The 15,283-nt window shown below is 38.3% G+C and overlaps 1 protein-coding gene across 6 annotated transcripts in view; it reads right to left on the bottom strand.

Moving 5' to 3' along the window:
- Positions 1–15,283, bottom strand: part of MACROD2 (mono-ADP ribosylhydrolase 2) — a 2,138,630-nt gene that overhangs the window by 81,675 nt on the left and 2,041,672 nt on the right. For 4 of the 6 annotated variants that reach the window (XM_078149709.1, XM_078149711.1, XM_078149710.1 and 1 more), the window contains 3 exons: positions 4,632–4,709; positions 806–880; positions 491–583 (listed from right to left, as the gene is read on the bottom strand). In XM_078149709.1, coding sequence (XP_078005835.1) covers positions 491–583; positions 806–880; positions 4,632–4,709 — 246 coding nt within the window. Of the gene's footprint in view, positions 1–490; positions 584–805; positions 881–4,631; positions 4,710–5,723; positions 5,969–15,283 lie in introns of those variants that run through there. The other 2 variants (XM_078149713.1, XM_078149712.1) reach the window with 1 other exon arrangement.

The raw sequence follows: 15,283 nt of genomic DNA on the forward strand, positions 1-15,283 counted from the left end.
ATATTATGGTTTTGCAATATTGAGGAGAAGAAAGTTACAATTTAAAAGGTTCACATAATGTGCATATTTTCCATAAATTGCTCCTTTAATCAGCATGGTATGGAGGCAGACAGTATAAAATCGATATGAAAAGGTTAATGTATTTGTTTTAAAGCCATTTCTGAATTTTCTCTGCCTTACTTTTTCTCCACTACATAATTTCCACTTCTTATATGCACTCTCAATGGTATCATTTTAAAAATTGGATTGAATCCAAATGCGCAATAACATCTTCACGCCACCTGGAAAAAATACTTTAAAAATTACCTTCTTGTGCTACTTCTGGGTTTTAATCCACTTCTGAAAATTGTTGCAGGGTTAGAAAAATATTTGAGTTTTCTGATCACAACCACAAAGCATGAGACAATAGCTTTGATGCTTGAAATCCCAACAAGAATAAAAAAGAAGTCCACCCAAACATTTGAAGCCTTAGCTTTGAGAGCATGGTTACCTTTTTCATTTTCCTTTTCTTCTTTGCCATCAGTGGCTGCAGTAACTTCAGGTTTCGGAACAACTGGGGCATCTTCTTGGTTTGAGAAAGGTTCTGAATAGAATGAGATGAGAAGATAATGAATGAATGAGGATCATTGAGAACTGAGGCTCCAACCTGAGAATTCTGACTTATCTTTTACAAGTTTCAAAAGACACACTGAAGCACAACTCCATTTCCTAGCCAATACTATTCTAAAAAAACTTAAGAAGTAGAGAAGTTACGGTTCACAGATTTATCTCATTCAACAGTCACCACATATTCTGGGTTCAGTACCTTCTGTTTCCATGTATGAGCTCTGGGATTCGATCTCCATTTTCATTTCATTCTTCATTGAGTCATCATCACGTCCTGTTAAGAGCAGAGATTGAAAATAAAGGAAATGTGATATTTGTAACCTTATCCTTATCATGGAAAAGAAAAAAAAATAGCCAGAGACCAAGTTCTAGTCATATCCTGTGAAACAGGCCACAGATTTTGAGTATAATTGAAGATAAAAAAGGTAATTTTTGAAAAATGGCCAAATGTTTTATCAATCCTGAATTATCTGAGCTGATGGAAGGAAGAATTGTCTTGGGAAATATCCAGGTAATTCAGGCAAAGCTACTTCTTTTGGCATGCATTATCTTTGAAATTGTTTCATTTTTCTACTTTGCTTCTTCCATATTCAGGAGGTTTTGTTATTTTAATGAAATTCAAATTTGGATTGGATGAAGATGAATATCTAATTTCTAGTTCCATTCAACCTTCTATGATATATTTGTGCTATAGTGGAAAAGAACCCTGGCCTTAAAGTCAGAAAAACCTTCATTAATTTTCAGTTACCTAATTTTCTAGGTATATGGCCATGGTCAAGTCATTTAACCTCCTAAAATTTTAATTTCCTCATCTGTAAAGTGGTGATAACAATACTAGGTTATTGGTAGGAAAATCCTTTGTAAACTATAAAGTATTATAGAGAGGTGAATTATTTATAAAGTATAGGCTCCTAATATCTATCCCATAGGCTTTTCCTTTCCAAAAATCCACTTGTGCTACCATCCCCAGATCAACTTTGCAAAAGAAACTTGAGTGGTATTGAGTCTAATGGTCCAGCACAACACACACAAATAAGAACTTGATCCTTGTGTTAAGGTACCCATATAGCTGAGGACTTAAAGCACTAGAAATGGGCTCAGGAAGACCTGAGTTTAAATCCTACCTCATCTAAGCTGAGAGACCCTGGACAAGTCACTTTACTACCCTAAATCTTTATTCATCTGTTACTAATCAAGTTTACTAGTCCGTAAAACATACATACTACTAGCACCTACTCCACAAGGTTGTTGTAAGGATTAAATGAGATAATATATGTGAAGCACTTTGCCAGCCTCAAAGTATATGTAATTTACATATGCTCTATAATAAGTAATTTATTATATATATTTACATTTGCTATGTACATATTAATTATGTTTACTGTAGCAATGATCACAAGTGAAATCAATGAAAGAACACTTTTTCTGAGGTGGATGATGTAGTTGGAAGATTAGCCATGTCCCTCTTGCTGTGTGTATAGATTGTTTCAATCCTGAGGGGATGAAAGTTGAAACCATTTATTCTGCAGTAAGGAACACATTTTGTGACAAAAGAAGCTGAAAATCTCAGCTGATGTAAGATGCTTGAAGGTCCTAAGAAAACTACAAGGGAGACAAGATTTGTTTTACTGCCCTCAGACTGCCCATTTCCATGACCCCTACACAGTGCAGTAGCTGTTCCCACCCATACTCAGTGATACTGTCCATGATTCTAAGTTATTCCTTCTCTAACACCAACATTAAAAGTTTCATTCTCACCATACCTGAAGCTCAGTTACAGGAAAGAAAGTGAATGATAGAGTAATTCTTACTAAATATTTAATTTGTTCATAATGGAGTAATATAATTCTATATTATCTGATTCTCACTACCAGGAAGGTGCTGGCTGCCATGGTGGAAGTGATGGGAACCTCCTGGGGCAGTAACCACTGCCACTTCAGGTTTTTGATAGAGGAGACAAAAGCCAGGAAGAATCTTGCAAGACAGAAAATTAATGAGCTCAGCTTGGGACATACTGAGTTTCAAGTGTTGGTAGGAGATCCACATAAAGTTGTTCTGGAAACAGTTCAAAATGCAGGAGCTCAGAATGCATGTAAAGACTAGAGATAGAAAATTTTATAGTCATTTGTACAGAAATTGTAAATATTAATGGGGGTAGAGGAGTTAAAAGGATTACCAAGAGAGAGTATTACAGACAAAGAAGTCTAAGGGTAGATGTCTACCTGTCCTAAAAGGTTGGGATACAATTATAGAATCTCTGAGAATGAAGACACCTTAGAAACCATTGAGAATCCATAACTCCTCCCTGGAATGCTCCTGACAATGGTCATCCCACTTCTGCATAGCAATCTCTAATGAAAGGAGAGTCACCCCTCCCAATGGAGCCAATTCCACTTTTAGATGGCTTTAATTGTTAGATAGTTTGCTTTACATTAAGCCAAAATTTGCTTCTCTGAAACTTCAATTCATTGGTCCCAGTTCTATCATCTTGAGCCAAACAGAGCAAGTCTAATTTTCTTCCACACAATAGCCTTTCAAACATTTTGAAAGCATCTATTAGGCAAGCAGGACTCTCCTAGACATCTATTGTTATCATTCTCACTCACCCTTAAGTTGTCTCTTCTCCAGAATTAATGTCCCTATTTCCTTAAAAGTATCATCATAGGGAGCTTAGACCCATCAATACTCCAGCCCCCATGTGTGACTGATATGAAAAGACATATAAATCGAGGGATTTCATAAGACCCAGCTCTTCATCCTGAAGTCTCACTCCAGCCCTGGAATTCACACACTGGAAGGACTGCCCCCCTTCAGCCTCTCTCTTTGATTGGCCTCTCCCAGAACCTCCTTTTAAAGAAGTTGCTCAGGCTAGCCAGGTCTCATTCCTCTTTGGAATGTACTCTGGACCTCCTCGACCATTCCCCTGCTTTTCATCTGAAGCCTTTCTCCCTGTCCCACTTTCTATTTTTTCGTCTTTCTCTTATGTATTGTCTTCTCTATTAGAATGGAAGGTTTCTTGAGAGCAAGGGCTGTCTTTTTCCTTGTGATTGTATTCCTAACACTTAGCACAGTGCTTGGTACATAATAAGAGTTTAGTAAATGTTAGTTGACTTAGTGATTGACTGATTGTTCTGCCTAAGAAGTGACCCAGTATTCAGAATTCATCCTTAAAAAGAGGAGCTCTGTTAGTGTGTATGTTTTTCTTACCTTTCATCCAGTTGTCATTATCAGAGGACCTACAGCACTTCTACCTTTCACTAACAGATTGGCCTGCAGGTTTAATTTTTTTTTTTACAGTAATGGAAAGTAGTGTGTATGTGTGCTCAAACTCAAACCTTCCTTGCCTCTCTCCTACTATACATAAAACCATGTTGTTTTTTTTTAATGAACTTTTGAGCTTTGTGCTTATAGTGAACTCTCAATTATCCATCTTAATGGATAGCAGTAGAACAGATAATCCAAAAATCATTTGGCTTTGAAATGTGTAATATGATTATCTCTACAGCAGATTTACTTTCCTAATTATATTTGGCTCAGATGAAGCTATAATTAATTTGTATTCCCTGAGCATACACACTCCAATGAGAACTGTGCTAAAGAAACCAGGCTGGGATGAAATATTTTCTAGTGATAATCCTCAATTTACCCTCTGAATTGACTATATTTAACTTTAGCAACCATTCTACAAGTCTAGTTTTATATTCCATAGAGTATTAGAAACTGTGGTTTTTTTCAGGCCAGGAAAAATTGCAGATTTCCTCACAATAATCTGGTGAGATACTTAATATAATGACTATTAAACCTATTCTATAGATGATGGAATCGAGGCTTTAAGTGAGGTGACTTGCTCATGATCACCCAGCTATTCATTTCTGCTGTGAGGCTTTAACTCTATTTCCATTGTAATATAGCTCACTTTCTCCTCCAAAGGTGGATTTGGGGCTTTGAGGTAATTACATTGACTAATTAGTAGCCTGTGCCTATGTAGCAAAACTCTAAACGCGTAACAAAGGATGACCATATACCTTCAGCAGAATCTTGGTCGTGCACTGAGCCATGGGCGATGTCATCCTCTTGTATAACACTGGTATCTGTGGTAGAATCTGATACAATAAGCAAAACAAAACAAAACAATCCTTAAATGGTATTTTTACTAAGAAATAAATATAACAGCTTCTGACACCATTTACCACATGAGACACATTTTTGGGGGTTAATATTTTTTATTCTTGTAAAAACCTGAAATACTTTCTACCTTCAGTCACACACTCTTTAATCAATCATCCACACCACCATCTAAGCATTCCTCATCTGAGGATTCCACGATGCCTAGTATTAGGTGCTAAGAAGAATGCCAGGGAGCAGGAGAGATGGGATGGGACTCTCAGTGTAAATTATCACCCCAAGGATACGAATGTCTAAGAATTTCTTCCGAAAGACACAAAAAGGCTATGTTCTCTAGGAGCTACTTTGATCATCAGATAATGATAACCAGCATCTACATGGCACTTCAAAGTTTACAGTGATTTTCTCACAATGTCCTCTGTGAGGTGGGTGGTTAGAATATTCTTATCCCCATTTTACAGATAAGGAAAAAGGAGGTTCAGAGTGGCTTGCTCTAGGTCACACAACTAGTAAGTGGAAGAATTAGAAATTGAACCCAGGGCTTTAAGAGATGATAGAATTTAGAGATAAAAGAACACTTTGTAATTATCTAGTGTAGTCCCTATTTTGTAGAGTAAGGAATCAAGTTGGAGGAGGGCGGAGCCAAGATGGTGGAGTGAAAGCAGGATTTGCTTGAGCTCTCCCCTAAGCCCCTCCAAATACCTATTAAAAAATGGCTTTAAACAAATTCTAAAGCAGCAGAACCCACAAAAAGACAGAGTGAAACAAATCTCCAGCCTAAGACAACCTGAATTATTGATCAGGAAGGTGTATTATACAAGGCTTGGAGCGCAGCGCAGCGTGGCGTGGGCACACAGGCTGCAGCAAACCTGGAGCAGACCTCAGAGGACTGAATATCTGGCAGCTGAGGAGGTTTCCAGACTCCTCAATCCACAAATGCCAAAGAAAACTTAAAAGGTCAGTGGAAAAAGTCTGTTTCTGTGGTGCTGAGATAGGAAGGCGGGGTCTCAGGTCCAGTTCCCCAAAAGCACGGCCCTGGTCCGGGCACCTGTCTCCTGAGCTTCTGGCCCACATACTGAGGGGAAATCGAGTGGCTGATCAGCAGGGGACTGCAGGGATCTCTTTGCCAGTGCTGACGCAGAAATCTCTTGTTTTGCCCGTGCTTGGATGTGGGTCGCAGTTCTGGGCGGTGGTCCTGGGGTGAAGAGGAGCACTGGCATGGTGGAGCTTGTAATGGCTGTGGAAAGAAAACCCCCTTACAGTTACAGGACAGAAAGGAGTACTTGTGGTCACTAACAGACCAGAGCACAGGCCAAGAGAGGAGTAAACACCTCACTCCTTATCATAACACCTTGGAAGAAGTGAAAATTTCCAGGTCCCTACAAGTATCTCTGAAAACAGCTGTTCAAATCCCCTGAAGCTTAGGACAGTACATTCTCCACATTGGAAGCAGACTCTTACCTTATCAAAGAGTTTAAAACTCAAGTAATTGGCCAGGATCATGAGCAAGCAGTGCAAAAAGAGTCAGACTATATTATCTTACTTTGGTGACAAAGAAGATCAAAATACACCATCAGAAGAAGACAACCAAGTCAAAGCTCCTATATCCAAAGCCTCCAAGAAAACTATGAATCAGTCTCAGGCCTTGGAAGAGCTCAAAAGGGATTTGAGAAGCAAGTAAGAGGGCAACTAGGTGGTGCAGTGGATAGAGCACCAGCCCTGGATTTGGGAGGACCTGAGTTCAAATCTGGCCTCAGACACATAACACTTACTAGCTGGGCAAGTCACTTAATCCCATCGCCTAGCCAAAAAAAAAGAGAAAAGAAAAACTGGGAAGAGAAATGAGAGTGATACAAGAAAATCATGCAAAACAAGTCAACAGCTTACTAAAGGAGACCCAAAAAAATACTGAAGAAAATAACACCTTAAAAAATAGCCTAACCCAAATGGCAAAAGAGGTCCAAAAAGCCAATGAGGAGAAGAATGCCCTAAAAAGAAAAATTGGCTAAATGGAAAAGGAAGTCCAAAAGATTACTGAAGAAAATACTTCCTTAAAAATCAGAATAGAGCAATTGGAAGCTAGTGACTTTATGAGAAATCAAGACACTGTAAAACAAATTTAAAAGAATGAAAAATTAGAAGACAATGTGAAATATCTCATCGGAAAAACAACTGACCTGGAAAATAGATCCAGGAGAGAGAATTTAAAAATTATTGGACTATCTGAAAGCCATGATGAAAAAAACAGCCTAGACATCATCTTTGAAGAAATCATCAAGGAAAACTGCCCTGATATATTAAAACCAGAGGGCAAAATAGAAATTGAAATAATCCACAGATCTCCTCCTGAAAGAGATCCCCAAAGTTAAACTCCTAGGAATATTGTAGCCAAATTCCAGAGTTCCCAGGTCAAGAAGAAAATATTACAAGCTGCCAGAAAGAAACAATTCAAGTACTGTGGAAACACAATCAGGATAACACAAGATTTAGCAGCTTCTACATTAAAGGACCACAGGGCATAATATTCTGGAGGGCAAAGGAGATAGGATTACAACCAAGAATCACCTACCCAGCAAAACTGAGCATAATCCTTCAGGGGAAAAAATGGCTATTCAATGAAATAGAGGACTTTCAAGCATTCTTGATGAAAAGACCAGAGCTGAATAGAAAATTTGCCTTTCAAATACAAGATTCAAGTGGAACATGAAGAGGTAAACAGGAAAGAAAAACCATAAGAGACTTATTAAGGTTGAACTGTTTATATCCCTGCATGGAAAGATGATATTTATAACTCATGAGACCTTTGTCTGTATTAGGGTAGTTGGAGGAAAAACATTATATGTATGTATGGATAGCTAGCTAGCTAGCTAGATAGATAGATAGAGGGCACAGGGTGAGTTGAAGATGAAGGGGTCATATCTGGAGAATAAAATTAGGGATGAGATAGGATTATACTCAGAGAAGAAGAAAGGGAGAGGTAGAATGGATAAAGAAAAGTCTCTTACAGTGGAGGGTAAACAGGGGAAGGTGAGAGGGAATGAGTGAATCTTATTCTCATAGGATTTGGCTTACAGAGGGAATAACATACATGTTCAATTGGGTATGGAAATCTGTCTTACCCTACAGGAAAATAGGGGGAGAAGAGGACAAGAGAGCAGGGGGATGATAGAGAGGAGGGCAGATTGGGAAAGGGGTTAATCAGAAGTAAATACTTCTGAGGAGGGACAGGGTCAAAAGAAAGAATAGAATAAATGGGAGGGCAGGATAGGATTAAGGGAAATAGAGTTAATTTTTCACAACATGTCTACTATGGAAGTGTTTTGCATAACTGCACGTGTATAACCTATATTGAGTTGCTTTCCTTTTCAATGAGGGTGGGTGAGGAGGGAGGAAGGGAGAAAATTTGAAACCTAAAGTTTTTAAAACATATGTTTAAAAAAAATGCTTTCACATGCTACTGGGAAATAAGAAATACAGGAAATGGGGTACAGAAGTCTATCCTGCCCTACGGGAAAATAGAAGGGGAAGGGGATAAGAGAAGAGGGGGAGAGATAGGATAGAGGACAGACTATGGGAAGGGATATTCAGAATGCATGCCATCTTGGGGTGGGGGGAGGGGTGAGATAGGGTGAAAATTTGGAACTTGAAATCTTGTGGAAATAAATATTGAAAACTAAAAATAAATAAATTTATGTTAAAAAAAAAAAGAAATCAAGTTCACTCTTGCTCAAGGTCTCACATATATTAGAGCCAGGCTTAGAATCCATGTTTTCGGACATAAGTCTAACAGCCTTTCCACTGGACTATACTTCTTTTTGAACTTATAGTTCGGCTCTTGGCTATGGTGACTCCAACTCTTCTTTCTCCCAATTTGATCTCTGGTTCCCAAGAAACCTCTTTGACTCACATACCCTATCCACCCTTATCAGATCACCTTTTGGTCATCTATTCCCCCTGATTTAGGTATTGATGCAAGGTTGAAAATAATTATCTGGCCCTGAAGCTTTCAAAGGCCTGCCATGAGGCACTGGGAGGCAGCAGAACCAGAGGCCCTTTGAATTGTACTTTAGGAAAGGGAGGCCCAGGGAGGAGAGAGTGACCAAAATCCTGGACTCCAACAGATCCCTCAAGGGATCCCAAGGGATATGACTATAACAGTATATATTTCAGTAAGCGAAGTCTGTGCTGTCAGACTTATTGGATAAACCAGGAAAAACAGATATGTGGAAATGCATGGGGTCTTCAGTCCAAAAGAGCCCACTGAAAATTGTGCAATAACTTTAATGACAGGTTAATAACTTTAACAACAAACGCTGTAAAGTTTATTACTTGAGCCTGCCAAAAGCAACTTTTGATGGATAAGTGAGGAATCTGGGTAGTTAACATCTGATTCAAATTTAATAACCAGTGAAGCAGGTATGCACCCAGAGTGTATGGTTTTAATTAACTGCAAATAATTCCCTGAGGCAAATATTTAATTATCTGCACAGCTTCTGATTTCTTTCTGAGAGTGACAATAAGTTTAAAAGCCCAAATTTGGAAACTGAAGTGAGCATACACACATATTTCAAACTGTTATCACACTTGTGTCAAATCAATTCAAATTCGCCCCCACTGAACTGTGCCTTTTCTATTTTGGGGTTAAAAATATTGACTGCAGAGCCTAGGAAATTCACTTTCTTCACATTAACACTAAAGCACAAGTATTATTTAAAAAGAACCACACAGATCATATTAGAGAAATTCAGAGAGAAGTTATCTTTTCTTCAGTTCTATATTCCAAGGACATAGGTAAACCAGAGAATTCATGGAGAGGGCAACCTGAAGGGTAAAGGACCTTCCTCTAGTTAGTTCTGGGTGAGGATGAGGGGAAAGAGCTGGAAAGAAAAGTCTTAAAGGGTATATATTATCCACCTTCAAGTAATTGGTAAGAGTTATAGTAGAGAGACTTAGTTTTGGAATCAGAGGACCTAGATTAGAATCCAGTCTTACTCTTACTAAGCAAGATGGCCTTGGACAATTCAATTAACCTCTCTGAGCCTTTTTTTTGTTGTTGTTGTTGTTTGTTTGTTTGTTTTTTCATCCCAGGTCCCTTCTATATCTAAGTTATCTCTACTATTCTTTTTACCCTTAGACACGGTTTATAATGAAACCAAACTAGCCAAGTTAATATTCCTTATACGTGATATTTATCTCCCACCTTTGTGTTAGCCAGGTGGAGCAATGGATGAAGTGCCAAGCCTGGATTCAGGATGGCATCTTTCTAAGTTCATATCTGGCCTCAGACACTTATCAACTTTGTGATCCTGGGCAAGTCACTTAACCCTGTTTGCCTCAGTTTCCTTATCTGTAAAATGAGCCAGAGAAGGAAAAGGCAAACTACTCCATTATCTTTGCCAAGAAAACATCAAATGACATCACAAAGAGCTGGACAGGACTGAAACATCTGAACAACAAAATCTGCGTCCTTACACATGCTGTCCCTCATGCCTAAAATCCCATTCTTCTTTATTTCTACCCCTTATAATTCCTAGTTCCATTATAAACTCTGTTTAAGCTTTATCTTCTCCACAAGGTCTTTCCTGATGCTTCTAGTGTTTGGCACTGATTAATTCAAATTACTTTATTTTTATTTTGTATGTATTTCTATTTATCTGTGTATATGTTGTATCCCATCTCTTCACTCCATAGGAGAACATAAACTCCTTGGAGACAGGAACTATTGCATTTTGTTTTTTGTGTACTCAAAATGGAGCATGGTATCTTACAGATAACTGTCTTAAGAATATTTGTGTTTTTCTCAGTGACTATCACAAATGCCTTGTACATAGCAAACATTTAATAAATGCTTATTGAATTGAATCTAATAGTAGGGGGCTTAATAGATGTTTGCTGAATATAAGTTAGACTAATGGGGTTCAGAAATTATGTTGGTTTTAAAAAATAATTTTTCCTGATTTAATTTATATAAATTACCATGACCATGGGCATTCTAAATTCAACATGCTCATTTGAATTTGAAATTTTATGATTCTAAGAAATCTAATTTGGTAATGGCCAACATCCGATAACAGTTATTACCTAATTCTTAGGGTCAGTCAATGTTGTTTTAATAAAAATAAAGAGAAATAAGATTTATATGTAGATTCTGACTTTCAAAATATTTAAGGGCAATGCCCATTTTTTTCCAAATGCAAATATTACATGAAGTATTAAAGTTAAAAGTCTAAAGATTTACTCATAAGTTTAAAATGAATCAAATAAACACCTTCATAAATAAACTCCTTATTTAGAAGACCGCCAAAGGTAATAATATATTGGAATAGTATTTTTTAGATTTAAATATAAAAAGCAATATAAGTGAAACTAGTAGTTCCAAAAGGTAACCTGTTAAAATTTACAAAAATCTTTCCAGAATAGGGGCATCCACGATTCAATGGTTGTGTTTACTATAAAATAATGTAACCCATTCTTTAAACAAGCACACCAGAACTTAAGAGTTCCAATGACGGGGGAAGGTTGCAACCTATGTTGGTTAGGATGAATGCTTCCACTGACAAAGTCTTAGATCTTTAAAGAAGTAGCATAATATCATGGTCATTCAGACAAATAGCATTTATTAAGTGCCTACTGTGTGCCAGGCACCATGCTAAGTCAAGATATAGAGAGGATAAATTTGAGATAATCAAAAGAGGGAAGGTGCTAGCATTAAGGGGGGTGGGGAAAGCTTCTTGTAGGTAAAATTTTACCTGGGACTTGAAAGAATCCAGAGAATCCAGGAGGTGGAAATGAGGAGGGGGAAGAATTCCAATCATGAGGGATAGACCGTAAAAGTGTTCAGAGTCTAAAGAAGTCGTGTCTTATGTGAGTAGCTCAGGAGGCCCGTGTCACTAAATCACAGAGAACGCAAGAGTGAAATAGAGGGAAGAAGCCCAGAAAGTTAGGAGGCCTGGCTATGAAGAGTTTTGAAGGCCAAGCACAGGATTTTATATTTGATGGTGGGGTTGATATAGAATTATTGGAATTTATTGAAAGGGATATAGGGTGATGTGATAAGAACTGAACTTTATTTAGAAAGGTCAATTAGACATCTGAATGAAGGATGGATTGGAGTGGAGAAAGAATGAAGGCAGGGAGACCAATCAGCAGGGTATTACTATATTCCAGGCTTAAGATGATGATGGCTCGTACCAGGGTGCTGTAGGCAGGTAGGTGGCACAGTGGATAGAGCACTGGGCCTGGAGTTAGCAAGATTTAAGTTGAAATCCAGCCTCACGGATTTACTAGCTGTGTCACCTTGGGCAATCACTTAATCTCTCTTTGTCTCAAGTCCCTTAAGTATAAAATGTGTAAAATGGGGATAATAATAGCATCTATCACCTAGGGTTGTTATGAAGAACAAATGAGATAATTTTTGTAAAGCTCTTAGTATAGTACCTGGCACATAGTAGGCACTTAATAAATATTAGCTATTTATTATTATTATTATGGCAATGATAAAGGAGAGAAGGAAGTATATATAAGAGATATTACAAAAGTAAAATCAAATAATTGATGTTGAGGCTGAGCAAGAATAAAAGAGTAAAGTATGATACCTAGGTCATAAGCTTGGGCAATGGAGAAGATGGAGGTTGTGGGAGGAAAGATAATGAGTTCAGTTTTGGACAGGTGGGTTTAAGATACTTATGAAACTTCCAGTTCAAGGTATTCCAATGGCAGTTGAATTTTTGAGACTGGAGGTCCAGAGAAAAGTTAGGGCTAGATAAGAAGATTTGATCCTTGAGTAAAGAGAGTGTAGAGATCCTGATAAGTATAGAGATGGTAATTGAATAGGAATGAATTAGGAACTAATGCGATCACCAAGTGAAATAGTATAGAGGGGGAAAATATGAGGGCATACGACAGAGTCTTAGGGGAGATCCATGGTTAGTGGGTGCGACCTGAATGAAGATCTAGCAAAGTACTCTTACAAAGAGTGATCATACAAGTAGGATTAGAACCAGGAGAGGGTAGTACATGAAAAATAAGAGAAAAGAGAGATTCAAGGAGAAGAGAGTGGGTGAGAGTATCAAAGGCTTCAGAGATATCAAAAATGATGAGGATTGAGAAAAGTCTATTAGATTTGGCAATTAAGAAATCATTGGTAAAGTTTCAATTGAACGATGAGTTTGAAAGTTGGATTGCAGAGTTAGGAAGAGAGTGAGAAGAAAGGAAATAGAGGCATCTATTGTAGATGGTCTTCTCAAAAAGTTTAGCCATAAAAGGTAGGAGAGTTATGGGATGATAGCTAGCAGGGATGAATGGATCAAGAGAGGGCTTTTTTTGGTTTGGTTTGTTTTTCAGAATTGGAGTGTTTATAGGCAGAAGCGAAGCAGCAAGTAGATTGAAGATTATTGAGAGGGAGGGACCTATCTGGGGGAGAAGATGGGATGGAATATGGTATATGTAAAGGGGTCAGCCTTGGCAAGGCGGAAACCATTTCTCCTTGTGAGACAGGGGTGAAGAAAGAAATAGCGGCAGAAGGCATCTAAGTGAGGCAAGAAGAGAAGGGGAAAAGATGGCGCCCTAAGAAGATGGATTCAACTTTCAGGAAATATGAAGGTCAATTGAAGGTCAAAAATATGAAAAGCAGGTGAAACATAACAGGTTAGAGAAGTGATGGATAGGTTTGGAAAAGCCATTGTGGTGAGTGGGATAGTGGGTGATTTAGGGAGGCATAAAAGGCTTGCCTTGTAGCAGTGAGGACCCAATAACAATAACATAAATTGTAAATCTAGTCAGGTTAATTTCATGATTTTCTTAAGCTTCATTAAGCAGTATCTGAGTAGGAGTGATGGCAGCAGATGGTAGGAGAAGTCCAAGGCTAAGGCTTGGCAGAGCAGAGTAATATGAAAAGGGGCAAGGGACTTGAAAGAACATGCCAGTATAGAATTGAACTGGTTTCATTGTTTCAAGATAGGAAAGCATCACAAGTATAGTAGAAGAATGGTGATGGCCAGAGAAAGAACTGAGGGACTGAGCTACTGAAGGTCAAAGTGAGGACAAATAATAGGATTTGGGGTTGTAAGGCAAAGGGAGAGATAGAATATAAACACATGGTGATCAGATAAACATGGACATTGAGCATTTGTGGGTGATCACAGAGAGTCTTGAATTTATAAGCAATCTATACATGTGCATGGACACTGAGGCAATATTCTTGCCCCTGCCAGTGCTGGAGGAGTCCCAGGCCTTATTATATTAGAGCTGCAGTACTTACCATGTGGTAGAAATTTAATACGTGCTTCTTAAGGTGACACAGTGGATAGAGCCTGAAGTCAAGAAGACATGAATTTAAATATGGCCTCAGATACTTACAGGCTTGTGACCCTGGGCAAGTCACTTAACCTCTGTCTGCCTTAGTATCCTTAACTATAAAATGGGGATAATGAAAGTACATACCCCCTAGGGTTGTTGCGAGGATTAAATGAGATATTTGTAAAGAGCCTAGCACAGTGCCTGGCATATAGTAGGCATTTAATTAATGCTTATTTCCTTCCTTTCTTCCTTGGTCCATTGTTGGGGTTGCCACACTCCCTCTTCTATGGTCTCCAAAGTGGGGGCTGTGAGTTAACCCCAAAAGTTATATGACCAGCCAGTCAAAGGGTGGAAAGATGGATCACATTCTATAACTTTGGTAACAGCCAATTTTGAGGCTTACCACTAACATAATCACACCTAGACTATCCTCTGACATTCTCCTTTGTTCCCTCCCTCTAGTGTACAAGTTTCACTCCCCCTGTCAGGATTCCCATACCAAGACCACCATCTCTTTTTACTATTAGGAAATAGCCTGTTTTCCAGAGCTAAGGCCCAGCAAGTAAGCTGTACTTAGAGCTTGGCATAACAATAATCTTTTGCGCTAACCCTTTGGATGAACCCAGCCACAGCAAAGTCCCAGAATTATTTCACACCAGCCACAGGTGGTCCCTGAGTTCGGATAACCATCTGCAGGACCCGTATTCTGGTCATGAAGCCCTGCTATGAATCAAACTTGTCTCAATGTTGCTGTTACCCCTCACTGTCAGGGCTACAGCTCACTACATGACCATTGTTAGATGTATTGAGATTTGTCCACACTAAAGCAGGTCTCCTTCTAGAGGAGGCTCCGGCACATGTGTCTAGTTTCCTTCCTCCAATGGAATAAAGAAATCTTTTTGCTTATGACCACAGTTAGCTCTTTTGTTTTATTTTATTTCTTAGAGTTAACTATGGTTGTGATAACCTATGTGAGCTCTGATATTTTTCAGAGTTAACTATGGTTATGATAACCTGTGTGAGCTCTTAGGTATTTTTCTTTTCTTTTTTTTTTTTATTACTGAAACTTAAATATACAATAAGAAAAGGAAAAATTAAAGCATGCCACATGCAGAAAAATGTAAGAGAGAATTCAAAATATATAGCAATAAATTTATATTTCAAGAAAGCCTATATAATAATTACTACACATTATGTTGAGAGCTATCTATCTTTTCTTTGCTTCTTTGTTAGTTCTCTGCTGCGCACTTTGTAT

Source organism: Phascolarctos cinereus, unplaced genomic scaffold (assembly GCF_003287225.1).
Source record: "Phascolarctos cinereus isolate Bilbo 61053 unplaced genomic scaffold, phaCin_HiC Scaffold_2;HRSCAF=192, whole genome shotgun sequence".
NCBI classification, from domain to species: Eukaryota; Metazoa; Chordata; class Mammalia; order Diprotodontia; family Phascolarctidae; genus Phascolarctos; species Phascolarctos cinereus.